Source organism: Dendrobium catenatum, unplaced genomic scaffold (assembly GCF_001605985.2).
Source record: "Dendrobium catenatum unplaced genomic scaffold, ASM160598v2 fragScaff_scaffold_1203, whole genome shotgun sequence".
NCBI lineage: Eukaryota > Viridiplantae > Streptophyta > Magnoliopsida > Asparagales > Orchidaceae > Dendrobium > Dendrobium catenatum.
The window spans coordinates 492,801-515,437 of NW_021319665.1; the positions used below are offsets into that span (position 1 = coordinate 492,801).

A 22,637-nucleotide genomic window follows, 5' to 3' on the forward strand; every position below is an offset into this window, starting at 1 on the left:
ATATTATGAAATTGTTTATTCAATGAGCTTTGCTAAAATTATGCCTAGAAGGAAATATAGACGGCCTCTTTTATATATATAAGCAGAGGAATCTCCATAGCCCCTTGGTTGCCTCTGAACCGTTAACTTCAATGCTTGAATAAATATCATTTATATTGTCTATTTTGTTTTTCCAATACTTTGTGCCTTTTATTTTATTCTTTCAGAGATTTCTGTAGAATTTCAAACTTAAAAATAAAAATTAAAAAAAAAACTATGCAAAACAAAATCACGGCTATAATTTGGGTAAAAATAAAAAGCCAAGGCTTGTTTCAAAATAATAAACATGCATGTCAAATTAAAACATAAAATTTTAGGGTGTTTGAAAAGGCACTATAAAAGTTTAGCACTGTTTCTAAAACTAGTAAAAAATTTCATGGTTTTGAAAACCGGGCCGGCCCAACCGATTTGACCGGTTCTATGGTCGATTCGGTCCTCTTGGAAAACCGGGCTAGCATCAAACCGGTGAAAACCGATTTGAACCGCCGGTTCAACCGCCCAACCGTTGAATCAGCCCGATTCTTAAACGTCAAGTTCAATTTGTTTAATATAAAATATTTTATTAAATAATAAATTAATTTAAATATGATATAACTTTGAAAAAAAATATTTAGGAATATAATTTCAAAAATAAATTTAATAATTTTATATATTAAATTCTAGTTGATCATAGCCACATGATTCATTCACCCCATGTAGGCTCTTAGCCTATGGATACAAAAAAAAGTTATATAAACAACACATAAAAATTGAAGATATTTAAATTTAGTAATTATTTATATTTAAATATAACATATAAATATAAAAATTATTTATATTTAATTTTAAAATTATGTAATATATTATATATTTATGAATTTTATTTATTTTTAGTATTAAAAATCTTAGAATTATGAAATTTTTTAGATTAAACTGACTAATATATTATGTTAATTTTATTAATTTTTTATAATATTATTATTTATTACATCATCCGATTCTACCCCAATTCGTTAAAAAAGAGAACATTATACCTAGGGCATGGCCTAGAATAAACAAGCTAGTTGGCAAGAAGCTAGAGGTTTAAGAGTGTGGCGAAGTGATGGGCACTGAATTGTTTGGTGAACCTTGAATATATCAACATGAAAGAAACAATTGAAGGTTTTTAAGCAAGGTCACAAGCATAACTTTACAATATATAACAAGGAAAAGTTAATCAATTTTCATTGCTCCCCTTGTCAGTCTTGTAATAAAATTTTGTTTATTAGAGCCATTCCAAATGATGATAATTTATTTTGTCAAAAAAAACAACGATATATAGCTTTGGAAATGCCACCAGAGCCAAATGGAAAAGGATGATTTCAATAGTTCCAAGCAATAGTACAGATCCAAAGGACGCATGCATGGCAAAGCTTAAAAAGAAGCATTCCATTACTAAAAGTTGATAAAAAATAGGACTTGGCATGACAAACAAAGTAGCATCTAAACTTTCAAAGATGAATCATTTCGGCTGTTTCTTTTACTTTATGAGAATATCACGTAAAACGGTTAAGTCAAAATAAATAAGATCAAGAGTAAGGAAAAAATAGGACAAAATTTTGAACACTTATCCAAATTATATGGCTTTCTGCCAAAAATGAATAATAAATTAAGTGTCAAGGAAGTCGCACATGATCAAAATTCATGCAATCAACATAAATCCAGATTGCAACAAAATTCACTTGTGATACTCTCACTTACAACCAATAAAGCAAAACTCCCAAAAGAAAGAATTAGACATCCAACTATAAATTTTATTTAACAACCAATGAATTCTAGATATGCCTCAAACTTTTATTTAATTTACAAAAAAAAAAAAAAACAACCTCCAATACTTAAATTGTAGCTAAAACGTAGAATTACTAACAATCTCTCCATGCTACAGTGCAGTAAGAGGCAGAAACAGCTGCAGCCTATAAATCCACAGCATAATAGAAAAACAGTGGATCCCATGGTTACCAAGATTAAGCAGCTAAAGATCAGGAGTCCTAGGCAGCAACGGTAAGCAGTCAAATCATCAGAAGTTGTGGTTGGAAACAATAAGCGATCAGAGGATCAAGAGCCATGGATAGAGGTAGAAAGCAACCAAAAAATCAGGGTTGGTGGAACGGCTGCAGTCTGCATCAACAAGGTAAACATGCAGAAAGGTGACAATATGACGAAATAATCATGAGTTGGAACACCATTGATCATTGTAAAGTTTAAAGCCCCCTTTCTGACCTGTTCAATAGATGCATGATCCGTTATTTAGCTTCCACAAACCCTCCAAACCTGCGGCCCTGCTGCGGGAATGCTGAATCCTATTGCAGAACTTCCTGAATTGAGGCACAATATACTGTTTTGCTGTCCACAGAATCTAAAATCAACTGAAATCAGCATATATGCCTGCTCTGTAAGGATGTTGAAATCAACAAGTAGCTGGCTTTATTGCAGCTTATTTCTGCTAGATTCACCATTCATGTTTAGATTTTACCTAAAAACCTGCTGCCCAACAAAATGTATCATTCGTATGACTCTTGCAGCACTCCTCATCTCGCTTATTTGCGCTCAATGCATCTCAGGTAAAAAATAACGAGCACGGAATGAAGAGGATGCAAGACAGGAAACAATGGCATGTGATGCCAATGTACCATCAATAATTAAGGCCATGTAACTGCTATACGTGCCATCCTAGACTTAATAATCATCTACTTTCTATAACACATCCTGCAAGGATACTCTGCAGCGTCCTTCTGATAAAATATTTAGCAAAATTCATATGTTGATTGAAACCTCCACATCCAACAATGCCTAACAGCCCACAGATCCACCTACTACACAAGCCTCTCAAATCCAGCAAATAAAAGCCACCCTACTTTAAACATTTAAAATTGAAGACAAGTTGAAAATTGACCAATGTTACATTTCGCTTTAAATTTAGGACTTAGTAATAATTTATGATACGGAATTATAGCTTTTGGAACATTGGGAACTCTTCTAGGGTAAAAAAATCAAGTTTTAAATGAAATAGTTAAGGGAATTAGGATTCCTTAGTGTTTTCTTCCAAAAATACAAGAAGCGAGCTTGATTTCGATGCTTGGGTGATGGAAAACAGCAATTTTGGTATTGTTTTTCGGATTTTGAAAAGGCAAATAGCAGGTGGTCTGGCTGGAGGTTGCAGGGAATATGACAACAGGGACTGGCAAAAGAAGTGAAAGCCAAAGCCAAGGGATGTGGTGCAGCCACTGATTGGGCTACAACTAAACCGGCAAATCCTAAAAGGGTTCCTACTTATCCGATTACAACTTGAAATTTTACATCTTACACGTCTCCTATTTGTAGAAAAATAGGATCATATACACATCTATCCACAATGCACAAATTTAAGAATTCTTATCCAAATCTTCCAACATTTTAAAGTAATTAGCCATCCTTTAAAAAAAAGAACTAGCTAATTTTCTTGATTCTCGCTAACAAATATTCTCTCACCTCTCTCTTAGTTACCCATTGAATTTTAGAATTATCATTTCGCAATTAAGTCCACACTCAATTTATATTTACTAATCCATTCAAGATAAATTATTGAAAAACTTTTTTGAAATCATTTGCTCCTACAATGAGCACTTTTCTCCATTTGTCTCTTGGACGTATTATTTATTTTCTTTCTATTTATATTCACGAGTCCTGTGAGAAAACTAGGATGGTTGATTACTTCATGTAACGCAAATCATCCAATGAAATGGCACCTGATGCAAAAAAAATAAACTTCTATAGGATGAGTGCAAGCTTTTGTGGGAATAATTCAAAACTAAATGTAATGGGGAAACTGTGACAATTACACTAATGCTTCACTAAATTGCTTGCAAGTAAATAGTGATAAATATGCAATTATTATTGACCACAAATGCAATAATAATAACAAAATGAGGTTGATATGACGCAAGATCTAGATATGTTAATCACCCTTGCTGTCAAAATTGACGAAAGCAAAGAGACAGCTATCAAAGATCAAACCTCTGATGATTATAACATAACTAAGGGAGAAGAAATTAATATGCACTGAAGTAAAAACCCTTCATTTCACTGATGTCCTTTCCTTAGAAATCCACTTAAGATCATGAACTCATGCATTCAAGCAGTACATTACGTGGGAGTGACAAACATTCAAGGATAGTAGAAAGCTCAAGAAATAATTCTTTATTCAAAAATAAAATACTTATTTGAGACTTCAAATTTATAGGAATAAGAGGAAAAAATTAATACTTAATCCTACCACCATATGTTTGCCAAAAAATTCATATTATCAACAACAACATCACGCCTTTGTCCCACTACGTGGAGTCGGCTACATGAATCCTTTTTCGTCATTGTATAAAGTCAAATTCTCATTTAAATCTAATAAAGAAATATCATTTTTAATATTTTCTAACCAAGTCTTTTTAGGTCTACTTCTACCTTTCTTAACATAAGTCAAATCTAATACCTCAACTTTCCTAATCGGGTCATCGGAAGGCCTCTGTTTAATGTGACCAAACCATCTAAGGTAACTCTCTCTAATCTTATCTTCCATAGGAGCTACTCCAACCTTTTCACGTATATGCTCATTTCGTATCCTATCTCTAAGGGTAAAGCCACTCATCCATCTAAGCATCCTCATCTCTGCAACACTTAACTTAGTATTATGCTTCTCTTCTAATGGCCAACATTCAGCACCATAAAGCATTGCAAGTCTCACCACAATCTTATAGAATTTTCCCTTAAGTTTGAGGGGGGCTTTTCTATCGCACAACAAGCTTGATGCATTCCTCAACTTTATCAATCCAACTTGAATTCTGCTAATAATATCCTCATCTATTTCACCATTACTCTGAACAATAGATCCAATATATCTAAAACCTATACTCTTATTAATGACTTGATTGTCTAAAGTCACAATCCCTTCACTAGGCCTATTGCTACTAAAATTATACTCCATATATTCAATTTTAGATCTATTCAAGTGAAACATTTAGACTCTAAGGTTGACCTCCATAATTCAAATTTACCTTCAACTCCCTCTCTAGTCTTATCAACAAGAAGAATATCATCGGCAAAAAGCACACACAAATGGAGATCGGCAAAACAAACAGAATAAATTTTAATTTAATGTGCAATATAAAAAGGATAGGAACTAGGATCTCATCTAATAGGTGATCAATCAGATTGGATAAAGATCAAAAGGATTATGTTTGTTGAAGTTTAAACATTTTAATTTCTTGATGGATATTGCCAATGATGGTGATTCTCATACCATATCATTAAGATCGAATGAAACATTGCAAGGAATCCAATGATGAAGACAAATCGTCAATTAGAAGCTTAGTGATCAAAGCCTTGAAAGCTTGATCGTAGGATTGAAATTCAAATTAAAGCAGGATAAGTGGTGATTTGAAAACTTGCTTGGATAAGCCAGTGATGATAATTTTTAGCATGAACTATCAGGTAATTTGAACATATCTAGTATGTTATTTATAGATAGGGTTTTTGTCTTTTTGTAGAGTTTGTTTATAAGTGGATTATATCATATAAATGCATATTTAAAGGCCAAAATTTTCTAGTAACATTAACAAAATTTCTCCCAAAATTCTTTATTTTCCTTTTCTGTTTCCTCTCCTACCAAAAATCCCTAAAAACTATGATTCCAAATAATTTTGCGAAATTCAAACTCTTCTTTACTTTAACTAAAACCGAAGGTTAGAAGGCCTTTGTCATTGTTCCCTTATAGCTAGTGCTCCTCTGCTTTCACCTTCCTTCTCTACTGAATGCTATTTTACTCCCTGTTTTTGTCGGCATTACTGTTTAGCCAATGTCACTAAACCTATTGTTGTTGCATGAAATTCATTTGTCGACAGCCACTATATGTTTTTTTTATATAAAATAATAGTGCACAAATTGATTGATGTACAATGCATGAAACGCAAAAAATAGAGATTAGTATACAGAGAAGACCCAGTTAAGAGAATGCTTTATAGACTAGGTACCATGATAGCATGATAAGGCAGCTAGACTTCATGGAAACCTCCTCCATCACCTTTCTTTAGACAATATTTTCTCTAACTCTTCCTTGCAATTTGCTTATTTTTTTCATTTTATCTTTTTTATTTCCCTTGAAATTCTGCTAATAGTGGTGAGATAATCTGCAGTTGGACAAAACTTAAAGAAGAAATACTTGGAGGTAGCGTTAATTAATTCTCCTCTTGGGTCTTGTCCACCAAGTGCTATAGGTTTAGGAAACATGGTTTCTAGTTATGGCTGAATTTTTGTGGATAGAAAACAAGGAGAGGTCCAAGCATCAAGTTCCTTAGGGTTGAGCTCATAAAGGAGGGAGAGGAAATGGGATTAAAAATACTAAACTTCATTCAATTCACACTTGTCCTCGATAATTACACTTGATTTCTATTAATCAAGATTCAAAGAAAAATTTAGAGCAACAACAACATCAAGCGTTTATCCCACTATGTGGGGTCAGCTACATGAATCATTTTTCTCCATTATGGCATGTTAAGAGTCAAATTCCAATTTAAATCTAATAAAAAAATGTCATTTCTAATATCTTCTAATGAAGTTTTTCAGGTCTACCGCTGCCTTTCTTAACATAAGTCAATTCTAATACATTTACTCTCCTAATCGGGTCATCGGAAGGAATCCGTTTTATGTAACCAAACCATCTAAGGTGACTCTCTATACTTCCACTAGAGCTACTCCAACCTTTTCACATATATGCTCATTTTGTATCTTGTCTCTAAGAGTAAAGTCACTCATGCACCTGAGCATCTACATCTCTACATCACTTAACTTAATATTATGCTTCTCTTTTAATGGCCAACATTATGCACCATAAAGCATCACAAATCTCACGACCATCTTAATGAATTTTCCCATAAGTTTGAGGGCGACTTTTCTATCACTCAACAAGTCAGGTGCAATCCTTCACTTCAACCATTTAAATTTAATTTCTACTAATAATATCCCCATCTATTTCACCATCACTCTGAACAATAGACCAAAGATATATAGAACATGAACTCTTATTAATGACTTGATCACCCAAAGTCATAATCCTCCCACTAGATCTTTTACTACTAAAATTACACTCCATATATTCGGTTTTAAATCTACTCAAACAAAAACCTTTAGACTCGAAGGTTAACCTCTAAAATTTTGCATTCAAAATTTAAAAGTCTATTTGCTTAAGCTTTTTGCAAGTTCCGCTTCTCGAAAAGCAGGTGAAATGTTTTTATGATAAATTTAGATATCTATTTTTTACTTATTTTATGTAAAGCAAAAGCACCAAAGCTCTAATAGCCAGAAAAACTTTGATGTCGGTTAATAGCTTTGACAAAGCAAACACAAACAAACATATCCTTAAAATAGAATAAAGATAGGAAACTAATTCCATAAAATTAGCTAACTACTATTTAGGGGTGTAAATAAGTCGAGCCGTCTTGAGCTCCACTCATTAACGAGCTTGCGAGCCGAGCTTATCGAGCCACGAGCTTGAGCTCGAGCTCAACTTCGAACTCGTTTATTAAATGAGCTCGAGTTCGAGCTTGATGAGGCTCGGCTTGCAAGTCAGCTCAAATAACTATTAATATCAAAAAAAAAGAATTAAACTCCCGCTCGAATTAAAACTCCCGCTTGAGTTAAGCTAGCGCTGAAAATTAAACTCCCGCAGTCCCGCTCAACTTAAAACTCCAGCTCAAATGTTACACTTGAGGCGAACAACAACACAACGGCCAGGGGCTAGAGACGCTACAAACCACACACAACTATGAAGCAGTGAACCGCGTGACTGCGAGACAGCAAACCGTGTGCAACTGCAAGGCAGCGATGAGAGGATGAAGCAGAGTTTCGCAAGTTCGCGACTGCGAGGCAGCAAACTAGACGGAGGCTCGCGAGCCGGCTCGAGCTCATTTGCAAGTGGGACGAGTCAAGTTCGAGCTCGAGTTCGAGCCGACCTTCTGACTAACGAGATAAGCTCGATAAGACCACTACTCGACTCGACTAGACTCATTTACACCCCTACTACTGTAAGAAAAAAAGAAATACAAATAAACATATAAAACAAATAAAATATATGATAAACAAGCAAAACATGTAAAAACTCCATATATCCCTTCTTTAGGTAACCAGTTCTTGTGTTGTCAATGAAGTTGGTTGCTATTTTAATACCAAGCTCGACAATCCATATCTTCTTTTTGGCATATTCATGGTAGTGACCAACCCCTCTTTGGACAAATTTTGGAGGTTGAACTTGATCTATCTCATCTAAGAACTCCTAAGAATCTTGTACAAAATTTAAGAATCATATAAGAGCTTCTAAATCAATTTTTAATATTCTTAAAATTAGAAAAAATTGTTGGCAGTGGGATCCTTCCTGGATCACAAGATCCCGTCACAAGCCTACCAACTTCCTTACATTAACAATAACATCAAGTTTTTATCCCTATGTCAGGTCTGTTAAATTTGTATAGGTTGTTAAACCAATTGTCCCACAGCGAATAAGACATCGTACAGTACAAACCGTTCAGAAAAATTTGGCGTTCGTCGGGACGAAAAGGTTCCCCACATTTTCGTACTCTAGACGTCGTCTGTACGAATAAGACATCGTACAGTACAAACCGTTCAGAAAAATTTGGCGTTCGTCAGGACGAAAAGGTTCCCCACATTTTCGTACTCTGGACATCGTCTGTACGAACAGGAGATCGTACAGTACGAAAAGTTCAAAAAAATTTGGGATTCGTCAAGACGAAAAGGGACCCATCCAATTCATACTCCGGACATCGTCTGTCCGAACAAGGTTTCGTACAGTACGATCAGTTGAAAAAATTTGAATTCGTCGGGACAAAAAGGGACCCGCTCTTTTAATACTCTGGACGTCGTCTGTACGAAGTACGAAGAACCCTTCGTACAGTACGATAAGTACTTTGAAAAATTTTCTTTCTTCAGTTTGTTTAACTGCTCGTGGGAGGAAATAACTGAACAAATCATCCCGTATGAAATTAATTCATACAGTACGATTACTTTTAAAAAACTATAAATTTTAATCACTCCCCTAATGTGTGTGTTCACAGTTACTCAATCACAATCACACTCTCTCAGACTCAATAAATGAATAAAAATACAAACTCCAATTACAATGAATCATAATCTATCTTATTTGAAGTCTTTAACAATCTGGAGTATGATTTTTCTGAAATATTAGTACACAAACAACAAGAACAATATATCCAAAATATGTTAGGAGAAACTATAATTAAAACAATAATATTTTGAATCATCAAAAACACACATGTTGCAATAATCTCAACAATCGAAAAACTAAGTTGCAACAATCTCAACAAGGTCGGGAAAATGAATCTTTTTTCTTCATTATGTTCTATTAAGAGTCAAATTCTTATTTAAATCTAATCAAAAATAGCATTTCTAATATTTTCCAACAAAATCTTTATAGCTCTACCTCTGTCTTTCTTCACATAGGTCAAATCTAATGCATCTACTCTCCTAATCAGGTCATCAAAAGGCTGACATTTTATGTGTCCAAACCAACTAAGGAAACTCTCTAATCTTATATATCATTATTATGTCTCTAAGAGTGAAGCCTCTCATTCACCTGATCATCCTCATCTCTAAAACACTTAACTATATTTTATATTTCTCTTTTAATGATCAATATTCTATTCCATAAAGCATTATAGATCTCACTATCATCTTATAGAATTTTCCCTTAAGTTTGAGAGGTATTTTTCTATCACACAACAGGCTCAATGCATTCCTCCACTTCAACCATCCAACTTGAATAAGAATATTCTCATTTATTTCACCATCACTTCTAACAATAAACCGGAGATCTAAAACGTGTACTCATATTAATGACTTGATCTCCCAAAGTCATAATATCTTCATTAGATATATCACTACTAAAAATACACCACATGTATTCAATTTTAGATCTACTAAACAAAAACCTTTAGACTCTAAGGTAGACTGATGCGTCTTTGAAGTAAAAAACCAATGATTAAAAAGGCGGAAGAGGCGTACGCACTGAGACGCGACTCAAGGCGAGGCGAAGCATTTGCGCGTTGAGGCTTACGCCTCGTTGGATTCGGCGGAGCATGCGCTTATTTCGCACAGGGCGTAGGCCTCGTTTAGAAAAAACGCCTCAATTCCCGATTTCGCCTTTAAAACCTTGGTAAAAACTACAAAATAAATCAAGTAGAAAATACATGAATATAAAGATAGGGGCCAATTTTTATTCTCTTCAACAATAAAGAATGATAATAATGATCTACTATTCAATAAGTACATCGACTCTCCCATAAATCCTAGGTGCCGCTAAGAAACTCACAAAGAAAACTAACGTCAAATACAAATTGCATAATCTGAAAAATAGCAACATAACTACCCTAAATAGGCTTCCCCAATTCCAACCCAAATAAACCTCCTTTCTCTAAATGATTCTCTCTCAAATTTGAATTCAATTTGGATCTCTTTCCCCAAATAATTCTCTTCTAATTTTAATTAAAACCTTCCTAAATATCTCTCCCTTAGTTTCTTATTATTACATATTAAATTACAGCTTTCCTAAGCCCCACAAGGGGGGCCGGCCCCCCTTCCCTGCTCTGCTGGCTCCCGCCTAGCATTCCTATTGGTTTTGGGTCCTTTGGGCCATACGCCTAGCTCTCGCTATCCAACGGGTTAACAATATTCCACATAAAGTAGCACCTTGTCCTCAAGGTGGAAGAATAAGAGCTATTTCTTGATCATCTTGTATGGCTCCCATATGGCTTTGTACTCTGGCAAATCCTTACACTTGATGAGTACGTCCTATGCCTATCTCTCCTCAGTGCACCCCTTCTACTTCTAGGGGTTCCAAAATGACATTCATGTCTTATGTCAAAGTCATGTTGGTGAAGATGAAGTGTGATCTCCTATTGCCCTCCTCAACTGCAAGACATGAAATATTGGGTGCGGTGCAATGCTGATGAAGGTGGTAGCCTCAATTGATAGGCCACTACTCCAATACATTCCAAAATCTCACAAAGCCCAAACTATTATGGGGACAATTTCTCGTTCCTCCTCCTAGCTAGTGTCTTCTGCTTTTAGGGTCTCAACTTTAAGTAAACCATGTCTCATCGCTCGAAGTATACTTCTCTCTTGTGCTCATCATCCTTCCTTTTCATGATCTGTTGGGCTTTCAACAGATGTTCCTTGAGCTAAGATAATACCCTGTCCCTCTCCTCTAAGTACTGATCTACACTGGATACTGGTGTAGTGGTATGTCCATAATGAATCAAATGAGGTGGATCTCTCCCGTAGAGAATCCTGAAAGAGGTAGTTTGTTGTTGAATGGTACGAGGTGTTGTACCAATATCAAACCCAAGCAATCCACTTTGCCCAACTCTTCAACGTATTTGATACAAAGTATCTCAAATAGGTATCTACACTTCTGATAACCACCTCAATCTGCCCATCTGCCTGGGGATGGTACGCAGTGTTTCGCTTTAGGATTATCCCCTATAAATAAAACAGCTCCTTCCAAAAGTGACCAAGGAATACCTTGTCTTTATCTAACACAATGGATTCTAAAAATCCATTTAAGCACACCACATCTTGTATAAAAGCAATAGCTACAGAGACCGCGGTGTAGGGCTTCTTCAGAGGGATGAAGTATGCATACTTTCTCAGACATCAACTACTACCAGTATCACAGTAAATCCCTCTAAATGCGGCAACCCCTCGATGAAATCCATCGTCACTGCCTCCCACACCCTCTTTGGAAGAGCTAGAGGCTCTAGTAACCCTCTTGGTGTCATGGCCATGTACTTCTCTGGCACACATCATATATCGCTACCCAATCCTCTACATCGCAGCACATCCCTACCCAATATAATTTCGCTAACAGTCGGCTATAGGTTTTCTAAGCTCATAAATGTCCTCCAACTGCACTGCCACGAAACTCCTACAATATCTTGGGGATGTACCTTGATTCCCTTAGTAAAATGAATCACCCCTGATATAACAGTTGAGCCCCCCTCACTATGTAATTAAGATGATTGTTTGGGTCCTATATCAACTCAACTCTGATCCTCCTCGAACTCTAATCCCATTCGCTGTCCTATCTCAGGGCTTACCAATTTAAGACTATAGGAACTAACAGAGCTGTCATATGTGGCTCATCCATCTTCCAGTGATAGTGCATCTGCGGCCTTGTTATCACTTCTTGGGCGATACTGAATCTTGAAGTCATATCTTAAAAACTTGGATAACCACCTCTAATGCTCCTCAGTCATCATCCTCGCTCCAGTAAATAATTCAAACTCATTTGGTCTATCATAACGATAAAATGTTGCCCCAAAAAATAAGATCACCATTTTTGGATGGCCAATACAATCGTCATCAACTCCCACTCATATACCAACTTTAACCTCTCCATGATAGTGAACACCTAAATGAAAAAAGCAATGGTCGATGATAATGTATGAGCATTGCCCCTAATATGTATTCTGATGCAATCGTCTCTACCATAAATGATCTATTAATGTTAGAAAGTGGAATGTGTGTAGGCTTTGAAACCTACAACCACAAAGGTTGACTTCAAATCCGCAAACTTTAGCAAACTCATCTTGGGGAGCGCATTTCTCCATAGCTCAAGTCTAAGGCCTGAACGAGTGTATGAGGTTGGACTCAACAAGCCCAGATGTGGCTGAGTCGCTAGCAGTTCCATCTACTCAACAAGCTACAAGAAAAGTCATAGCAGTGGAACCCTATTTTAAAGATCGAATAACGAAGGCTATCAAGCCTTAGCTCTTTTAATCTGATGAACTCAAATAACCCAAATTTAACTCTTCCCGACCAGTTAAGGATCAGAATACTACCTACATCTTGTATTCCCAGTTCAATTTGAAACCTACAAATCCTTCAACAAATTCGTAAATCATAAAGCGAGGATTGAATAGTTTCTTCTTTAACAAGTCCACCAAAGCATAAAATAAAGGACCGAAGAACTCTTTTTGCCGACCTGACGTAATCATAAAGGGTTAAAGTCATCATCATCTACGCCTTCGTCAAGCCCACCAAAATAAGAAGCATAGGGCAGAAGATATACAAATCTCCTAACAAGTTAGCAAAAACAAATCAGGAAATATTTCACCAAGTATGTTACATAAAGCATAGGGCTGAATAAACCAAAATTTCAGGACTCGAACTAAAACTGTGAAAATAGTATTTTGAATGGCACTTACAAATGCCCCTAAAGACTGGGGACATTTTAAATATTTATATGGGTCGACATCATGCCACGTATCAAAATTCCTAAAAAAATATTTAAAATCTTGCCAATAAACAATCAGTACCTAAGGTAGCAAAGTCTTGCCAGTTGATTAATTTGCAAAGCTCAGGCAAATACTGAACAACACCGGCGATTATGCTGCAAAAATATTACATCTACGCATGATGGCGGCAGAGAAAAATATTAAGTAGTTATAAATATGAAAGAAATTAAAGTGACAAGGGTATTAAAAGAAAACAAAGGAGTGGTAGTGTTATCTATAACTGTAAGTTTATAAAGTGATGCTCTAAGGACCTAAGTATGATGTGCTTTATCACTATCATATGGGCCTATACTTGATTGAGGCCAACATGTCAATCATATTACTGACAATAAGTGCATCTAAAGATTTATAGAGTAAGAAAACTAGCATGACATCCAAACAAACTTTTAGAGATCCGCTAAATGAAAACCCTAAGTGTGACATCCAAAACAAATATTTGGAAATTCACAAGGTCAATTAGCATGAGAAAAATGTGATTTATTTTAGATGCATAACACATTTGTTGAGGAGGGATTTTTTGACCTGTAAATGAAAAAACAAAAAAACATTAAATCCAGCATATTAATTCGACACCACGACATGCTCTACATGAATTTGGCTATCTAACGATCGTCAGATACTGAGCATAGCGTATCCTCCTCTAGACGTCCGACATCTTGCACAAAGGATAGGTTCCACTACCTTCGCATGACAACCTCGTTGTTGAATCAAAAGTGAAGGCAAGAGTTTTCGATTCTTCCACAACTCACACACGCTTGGCCCTTCTCCCTCCTCGACCTCTCTGCTCTTTCTCATGCACGAAACTCCCACAGCTTCTTCTCGTCGACTCTCCCATCCACCCTTTGCAATAGTTTGTCGGGGTGGATAAATTTGAAAATAAGTTCAAATCGCAAAGAGCTAATATCTAGTCAGGAATATCACTAAGATTCACTCTTAGCATGTAATTATCAGTAAGGACGTGGCACGTGTCCTCTAACCGGTAGTTTCGCCATCAAATGGCACAACAACATGGGTTTCGCTGCTGAATGGCACCATAGGTAAACGGTTATAACCGGAACCCTCTGAACTGGTTGGTTCGCCACAAAATGGCACCATTATATTACGATCATAATCAGCACTCGTATGCTCCCAATGGCATCAAATTATTGAGATATTAATCAATAAGTTATGATTGCTATGACATAAAGCCCTATGTCAGCTAAGGTGGATTCAAATTTATTCCCTTAAACAAACATCCACCCCAAATCTACAAAGAACCCTTTGATGACGCAACCCATGGTTGCTAACAAAGAATCCTTCTATCAGGTTGAGTCGACTACCTCCTATGACTAAGTAAACAGGGACCACGATAGCTCGGGATGATAAAATAATGGGATCTTGATCGTGCTCATCATCATTCCCCCACAATCCATTTAAGTGCAAGATGGTGAAATTTTCAATTTTATATATCAAACATTCAAATACCAAATCAATGTTGTTATTATATATTGGATATAACGTATCTACGAATACGATGTATTCATTTGACGACCAATCTTAATGAGGTAAAATATCTGGGTAGAGTCTTATCTACAATCCCAATCTGCCTTCTGAAAATTTACCCTTAAACTTAATTCATTAAAACTCCCCTCAAAAGCAAAAAAATGAAGGCGCGAGGAGGACGGGACGCGAACGTTCTTAGCGCACACTCCTCTCCACCTTTCCTGTTCCAGTCATAACTTCAAAGCTCCCTATATCTAACAACTTTAACCCCAACTGGTCCATGACCTAAATGTAGATGAAGTTACGATTAGCCCCACTATCCACGAAGGCCTCCAGTGGCTGCTCCCTGATCGGCCCCCTACCTTCATTGAATGACTTTAAGTAAATCTCACTATTGAATTGAGGGACAGTTTCTCCACATCAAGGTGTAAGTGTTTCACACCCGCTTCTACTTCCTCCATCGAATCCTCGCTGACGGTCTCCTCCTCAACACAAACCATAAGGACCTGGAGTATGAAGTCTTTGCAGCGATGGCTCGATGTATATTTTTCGTCTCAACGGAAGCACAGTCCCTTCACTCTCTTGTCCTACACCTTAGCCTCCATGAGGCACTTGAAGTTGGCCCCAAGGCGAACCCTCCAACTCTTCTCCATTGGCATATCCCACTGAAATGACAACATCTGCATCCGTGGTACTAGTGAAGTTGAAATACTTCTATAAGAGCCTCCTACAACCCCGCTCTTATTGATCCTCTCCATCTGTCTCCAATCCTATGATATCTGGGCTAACTGCATTGTCTCCTTTAACCTCCTCGGTCTCAACTATCGAAGGTTCTCTTGTACCTCCCCGACAACAACTCAAATCTCTCCCTATACTCCATGACGCCACCCTCCTAAGTCAATGCAAGGAATTGCTCGTATAGGTCTCCTTCTTGAATGGCTCGAAAATGTTTCAAGAAACAATCCTTAAACTCCTCCCATGAACACATTGAATATCTAGCCTCCCTCCACTAGAACAAAGCAAGGGTTTTCCCTTGCAAACATAACCCTACGGTTGTAAGCTTCTATTCCTCTATCAACCCATTAACCGCAAAATACCTCTCTACCTGATATACCCACCCATAGGCATCCTCCCCTTCGAATACCGGCATCTTCAAATTCCTCACACTAGCATTTCCACCCCAATTTTCTCTCCTACCAACGGTTCCCCCCAAGTTCAAGGGTGTGAATCCTCTATACCTTTTCTCCATCCGTCTCATATGGCTCGACTCGGCTCATCCCTCTCCTTCTCTGATTATCCATTCCGCTTACCCAAAAAACCTCCCGTAGTAGTTGAACACCCCAGCATTTCTACCACAAAACTCCCATCCTTCTACCCCCCATCCAGAAACCCTATTTTGCCCCTTATCGGAGCCCTACAAGGTGGCTCATAATGAAAGAAACTTTCGTCATCGAAATCTTCTTATCCGATATCTTTTCCCTTAAATTCGGCCAAGGGGATCCCGACCACATCGTCGTGAGGGTCAGCAACCAGAAACACTGGTGGAGTTTTAGATTGCATCTCAATGAGCTTCATCATCATCTCCTACATTCCTCCAAATTGACCTTCCATGGTGGTAAACCTTCCTTCGATGGTTGATAACATTTCCTCCATCCCAAATTTGATCTGCTCCAATTTAACTTCCAACACATCCACCTTTTTGCCGCCATCTCTCCAAAATCTGGCTCTGACACCAATTTGATGGGTCTTGAAAGTAAAAACAACAAAATGAATCAAGTAGAAACTACAGGAATACGATGCTAGGGACTGATTTTGATTATCTCTTCAACAAGAAAGAAAGATACAAGTGATCTACTATTGAAGAGGTAGATCGGCTTTTCCACAAACCCTAAACATCGCTAGAAAACTCACAAAGAAAGCCACAGCCGAAAACAAATTGCATAATCTGAAAATAACACAGTTGCCCTAAATAGGATCCCCTAATTTCCTCCCAAATCATCCCCCTTTCGTTAAATAATTTCCTCTCAAATTTGAAATCAAATTGGATCTCTTTCCAGAAATAATCCCCTTCCAATTCAAATTAAAATATTCTCAAATATCTCTCCCTCGATTTCTCCTTCTTACATATTGAATTACAGCTTTGTTGGGCCCCACAAGGAGGGTTGAACCCCCTTCCCTGCTCTGCTAGCTCCTGCCCAGCTTTTCTCCTGGTCTGGGCCTTGCATTTGGCTCCCGTTATCCAGCGGTGTAACAATAAGAACATCCATGAATTTATCGCCCAAAGTCACAATCTCTCCATTAGATTTAAACTATAAAAAATACACTCCATATATTTAGTTTTAGATCTACTCCAACAAAAACCTTTAGACTCTAAGATTGACCTCCACAACTCAAGCTTTCATTCAATTATCTTGCTAGTCTTATTAACAAGAACAATATCATCAGCAAAAAGCATACACCAGGAAACTTCCTCTTACAAATGTCTAATAAGAACATCCATGACCAAAGGAAAAAGATATGGGATTAAAGCTGAACCTTGATGTAATCCAACTGAAATAGAAAAATACCTGGTTAAATCATCTTATGTTTGAATACAAGTAACAGCTCTAATATGCATACCCTTAATAACTTGATTATAAGCATTATTAACAAATTAAAAAAAAAAGAATATAAGCATTATTAACACATTTCTTTTGTAGAACTCTTCAAAGCACTGCTTTTGGAACTTTATCACATTCTTTCTCTAAATCACTAAATATCATATGTAGATCCTTCTTATTCTCTCTATACTTTTTTGAACTAAATTATTACTTCTCCTATATTTTTGCTTTGCTAACTTATGCATAGATCTTTCACCCAACTTACTATCTAATTTATTATATAAATCATTAAAAGCTAAATTATTTATATCATATATTGCTTTCATAAGCTCCTCACAGACCATTTTATATATTTCACAATATTTTAAGTTTTTCCATCTAAACTAATTTTTATAACAAAACTTCTTATTTTTCAATCTTTCCTTACATATTTTAATTCCACCACTAATTACTTTTAATATTATAAGCTTTTTATTTTGATACTTCAAACACATCCTTTGCAACAATTTTAATATTACTAGCAACTTTTTCCACTAACATTAACTTCTATATGCTCAATCAAAATCTTAAAATCGTGAATCTTACTCTCAAAAATATTTTTATTAGTGGTCACATAAAACGTCGGCCTGTGATGACCCGATTAGGAGAGTAGATGTATTAGATATGGCCTATGTTAAAAAAGGTAGAGGTACATCAAAAAAAACTTTGATTAGAAAATATTAGAAATAATCTTTTTTTATTAGATTTAAATGAGAATTTGATTCTTAATAGGACATAATGTAGAAAAAGGATTCATATAGCCGACCCCACGTAGTGGGATAAAGGCTTGATGATGTTGAAGTATTCTTTAAAAGCCACCATCTAATTCTAAGATAATATTTTATTTTATTTTTGATAGTCCACACCTTCACACTAAAGTCCAAAATTAATAAGAGATGCTGGTACATAAACTTTCACATATAAAAATATTATAATGTTTGCAATCTTAATGATTTATTTTACTTGTAAGAAAATAATCAATTTAAATTTTTCTATATTCATTCTTATAAGTGATGAGATGCTCATCTCTTATCTTAAATAAAGAATTAACAATTATAAAATAAAAAGCTATAGCAAAATCTAATATGATCCTATCACTTTTATTAAATGCTCTAAACATATAGCCATCACGAATGTTTTCAAAATCTTTCACTACTCTACCAACATATCATTTAAATCTCCTTCAATAAAAACTCTTTCTTCAAGAGGTATCATTTATATTAATTCTTCTAAATCATTTTAAAATTTTAATTTCGAATCTATATCCAAACCAACTTGAGTAATATAAACAATTCTAATATCAATAATCTTAACATCAACAATAACTTTTAATGTTATAATTTTATCTCAAATTTTAATAATTTTTATAACATTATCCTTTAGACTCTTTTTAATAATTATATCTTTACTATTTCTTGTATTAGTTCTACCTAAATACTATAGTTTAAATCGTAAACTATCAATCTCATTAGCATTCTCTCCAAACTCATTTAGTTTTCTGAATATATATAATATTTATCTTCTCACGAATCATAATATTTATTAATTTAATTAATTTGCCTGTAAGAGAACCTATATTCTAAGTTCACATGCTAATTCTAATTTTATAGACTAGCTTCTTTGCTCACATCCATCCATGATGTGGGAACCCATGCTTATTTCACATTGCATCCGGGCGCCGATGCGGTGACTCTTGCACAATTCTTATAGTATTCAGGTCATACACCACGTTACTTCTAGGAAACGCCCTAGCATTAACCAAATCTATTAAAAGATTCATATCATGATTATTCGACAAGCAAAAACATATTGGCATCCATTATAAACATACTAGCTATACAATATGAGATCACCTATAAGCATCCATTATAAACATACTAGCAAAAGCAAGTTCAGTTGTCAAGACAAATGTAATGAAATTTAAATGGTTTCCCCAATAAATAAGTAGATGGGCTTATAGATAAGCACGCCAAGATGACAACAACCTTAAAAACTCAAAATCTGATCAAACAGGCCTCGTTGATATAGGGAAAAGGTGAACTATACTATCTAATCTGAGTTCATATGTCAAACATCTTCAGTGCTAGATGTCAAATAGACGGGAAGCCAGCAATAAAATGCAAATTTGCTAAATCAGCTTATCGGATGTAAACGAAACACAACTCTCCTTGGCCTATTGGTTGAAAGCTTAGGCTTCCAACTAAAAGGTCCAAGGTTCGAGTCCATGTGTATGCGTTGTGTGTGTGAGTTTGCCTTAAATGGCCTAAATGTCCCGGAAAAAAAAAAAAAAATGTAAACGAAGGTTTGATGACAGAAATATTTCACCAAGTTAGATTAACAATAACCATTAAATATTTCGGTGATCCCGCAAGTACATAAGCAACAAAGTACAAGAGATGGATAACGACACGGAAGCTAGTACTATAATAGAAAAATAAAGGAAATAAGCTTGGAAACATAATTATGAAGTCGATCAACTATCCTTCTCGTATCTTAAGACTAATCCAAGCATATTTTTATGAAAATAAAATGGTAAAATACGTTTCATACATGGCGAGAGTGGTGTTATTGCTATTGCTAGTGCTGCGAAGCAGGAATCCAGTCAATTATCTGAACAGGGTACCTATCGATGCAATCCTCCCAAGGCCCCCCCGGGGACTGCTTCACATTCCGGAGCGCCTGCCAAACTGCACTGTTGCACTTAAATCCGCTGCCAAAAGCAATTTGCCAAACCCGGTTGCCTCTCCGCATCCTCCCCTTGGCCTCAATATAGGCTAGCTCGTACCAGATAGAGCTGGAAGAAGTGTTCCCAAATCGATGAAGCGTCATCCTCGATGCCTCAACGTGGATTGGCCGGAGCTGAAGATTCTTCTCTAGCTCATCGATAACTGCCCGGCCTCCGGCGTGGATGCAGAAGTGTTCAAAGGCAAGTTTGAAATCAGGGATATAAGGCTTGACCTTGGAGTTGAACAGCTTCTTGGCTACTAGGGCGGCAAAAAATAGCAGCTGCTCGCTGATGGGGAGAACCAGAGGGCCAAGGGTGGTGATGTTGGTCTTAAGGGCACCCCCAGCTATCGCCATGAGGTCCTTGGAGAGAGAAACCCCGACTTTTCCATCGTCATCTTGCTCCTGATACACGCACCGGAAGGCCTTGTCATCTGCGCCGCGATGGGTGCGCACGACATGGATGAGACGGTACTTGGCACGGCGGCGGTCGGCGGAGCGATTGGAGAGCAGGATGGCGGCGCCTCCGACGCGGAAAAGACAGTTGGGGATGAGCATAGATTTTCGGTTGCCAAAATACCAGTTTTGGGTGATGTTCTCGGTGCTGACGACGACGGCATAGGTGTTGCGGTGGACCTGGAGGAGGTCGCGGGCAAGATCAATGGCGATGACGCCAGCGCTGCAACCCATGCCCCCGAGGTTGAAGCTGAGGATATTGCCGCGTAGCTTGTAGCGATTAACGATCATAGCAGAGAGTGATGGGGTAGGGTTAAAGAGGCTGCAGTTGACGACAAGGATTCCAACATCCTTGGGCTTGACACCAGTGTTGCGGAAAAGCTTGTCGAGGGAGCCAAACATAACCTGCTCGGCTTCGTCGCGAGCGGCGGCCATGGATGGGCGCGGGGGAAGATAGTGCATGGCATCGGGCACATAGGTCTCCTCACCTAGGCCGGATCGCTCAAGGATCTTGCGCTGAAACTCCAGGGCTGACTCGTTGAAGTTACCGCAGAGGCGAGAGTGCTCCATGAACTGCGTGTAGCGGACCTGGAGGTGGTCGGGTGGGCGGTAGCAAGCGTAATCGACGAGATAGACCGTCCTGGGCCGCGTCATAACGTAGACGGTGGTGCCAAAGACTAGGACGGCGGAGCAAACGAGAATGCTCACAAGATTGAACTGGAGGTGGATCCACAACTGCCAGAGATCGTTGGGATCGGTTCGGCAGGCCTCGACAAGGATCACCACCATAACCGGAATCACGAGCAGCGTAAGCAGATGCGTGATTAGATAGTGGTAACCTAGCTTGACGTATTTGAGATTTACGCTCTGCAAGAAGTCCGGCAGCCGCCGGCTCTGCCCCCGCGCCTCCACCGCCGGCGGCCATCCCGGTAAGTCCTTCTGCTCGGCCGCCGACCCTTGCATCTCCTGGCACCAAGGTAACGAATCGGTCTAATCACAAAACCCTCGCCACTCTCCTCCGAGCGAGAGAGAGTGATGATTCTTACTTGTACAGAGGTGGACTCGAGGGGTGGCGGGGTGGAGCTCGGCGGGGTTCGGCGATTGTCTCGTTGGATATTTGGTTTCACACGGCACCTAGGGCGACCATTGACTGACACCATAAAAAAAAAATAAGGGTTAAACAAAGGTAATGGGATGCAATCGGCGCCTGGGGCGTTATTTTCTTGTGCTGAATTCTCAGAGTTTAGATTAACAAGTTGGTTATGGCGATGGGAGGGTAAAGATGCCCGGCTTAGCTTAGCGACGGTGTCATCGCCTATATCAGTGTTGCCGCCCGTGCGAGACGGCCGGGTTGGTTCGGATTTTTTGGGAATAACCGAAGAAGACATTTGGAAAGAGGAAATAAATGGGACACAGCCAAGGCTCCTGTGGCCTCTGGCTGGCTTTGCGTCTCGTGCGATAGATTCAAATATTGTACGCGGTTTCTGATCTGAATGGCATGGTTACCAAACCTGGAGGCTGGGCTGTTGCATTTTGACTAAAAAAAAAAAAAAATTGGGGGAAAATTTGAGGCCTTAGCCCATTTTATTGAAAAATGAAGAAATTACAATAAGAAAAATATCTAGTAACACAATAAACATGTAGCAGACAACAAAACCTTATCAGCAAAAAGCTGCTTAACAAAAGAAACCTATAACGAAATGAAAGAACCCGAAATCGAAAGAACTCAGAATAGCAATAGTCGTATAGAGCTCTCAGGCAGCCAAAATCATCCAAAAGGATGTTGGGGTCCCCTGGTTGCCGAAAGGCCGTCCAAGGGGATGAATAAATTGATTGCGTTCATCATCGTCCTTCAAAAAAATAGTTCTTGGTTGCCAATGGAGACCGTCCAGGAACATTAGAGGCTCGGTAAGTAGCACAGGCATCA

The 22,637-nt window shown here is 37.6% G+C and overlaps 1 protein-coding gene across 2 annotated transcripts; it reads right to left on the reverse strand.

Moving 5' to 3' along the window:
• Positions 1 to 1,754: 1,754 nt before the first annotated feature.
• Positions 1,755 to 22,094, reverse strand: LOC110100817 (3-ketoacyl-CoA synthase 4-like). Of its 2 annotated transcripts, XR_002303587.2 has the most exons (3): positions 20,081 to 22,094; positions 2,278 to 2,413; positions 1,755 to 2,175 (listed from the first exon to the last, which is right to left on the reverse strand). XR_002303587.2 is itself a non-coding variant. In XM_020828495.2 (2 exons), exon 1 carries the CDS (start codon positions 21,671 to 21,673, stop codon positions 20,108 to 20,110), a length of 1,566 nt encoding a protein of 521 aa, XP_020684154.1. In that variant the 5' UTR covers positions 21,674 to 22,094; the 3' UTR covers positions 2,400 to 2,538; positions 20,081 to 20,107. The 2 variants fall into 2 exon arrangements, 1 of the variants encoding a protein (XP_020684154.1); XM_020828495.2 differs by lacking the exon at positions 1,755 to 2,175 and having other exon boundaries at positions 2,400 to 2,538.
• Between the last annotated feature and the right edge of the window lie 543 nt (positions 22,095 to 22,637).

Excerpts from the sequence above, each read along its gene's own strand:
- LOC110100817 (XM_020828495.2), bottom strand. The coding sequence starts at position 21,673 with ATGCAAGGGTCGGCGGCCGAGCAGAAGGACTTACCGGGATGGCCGCCG.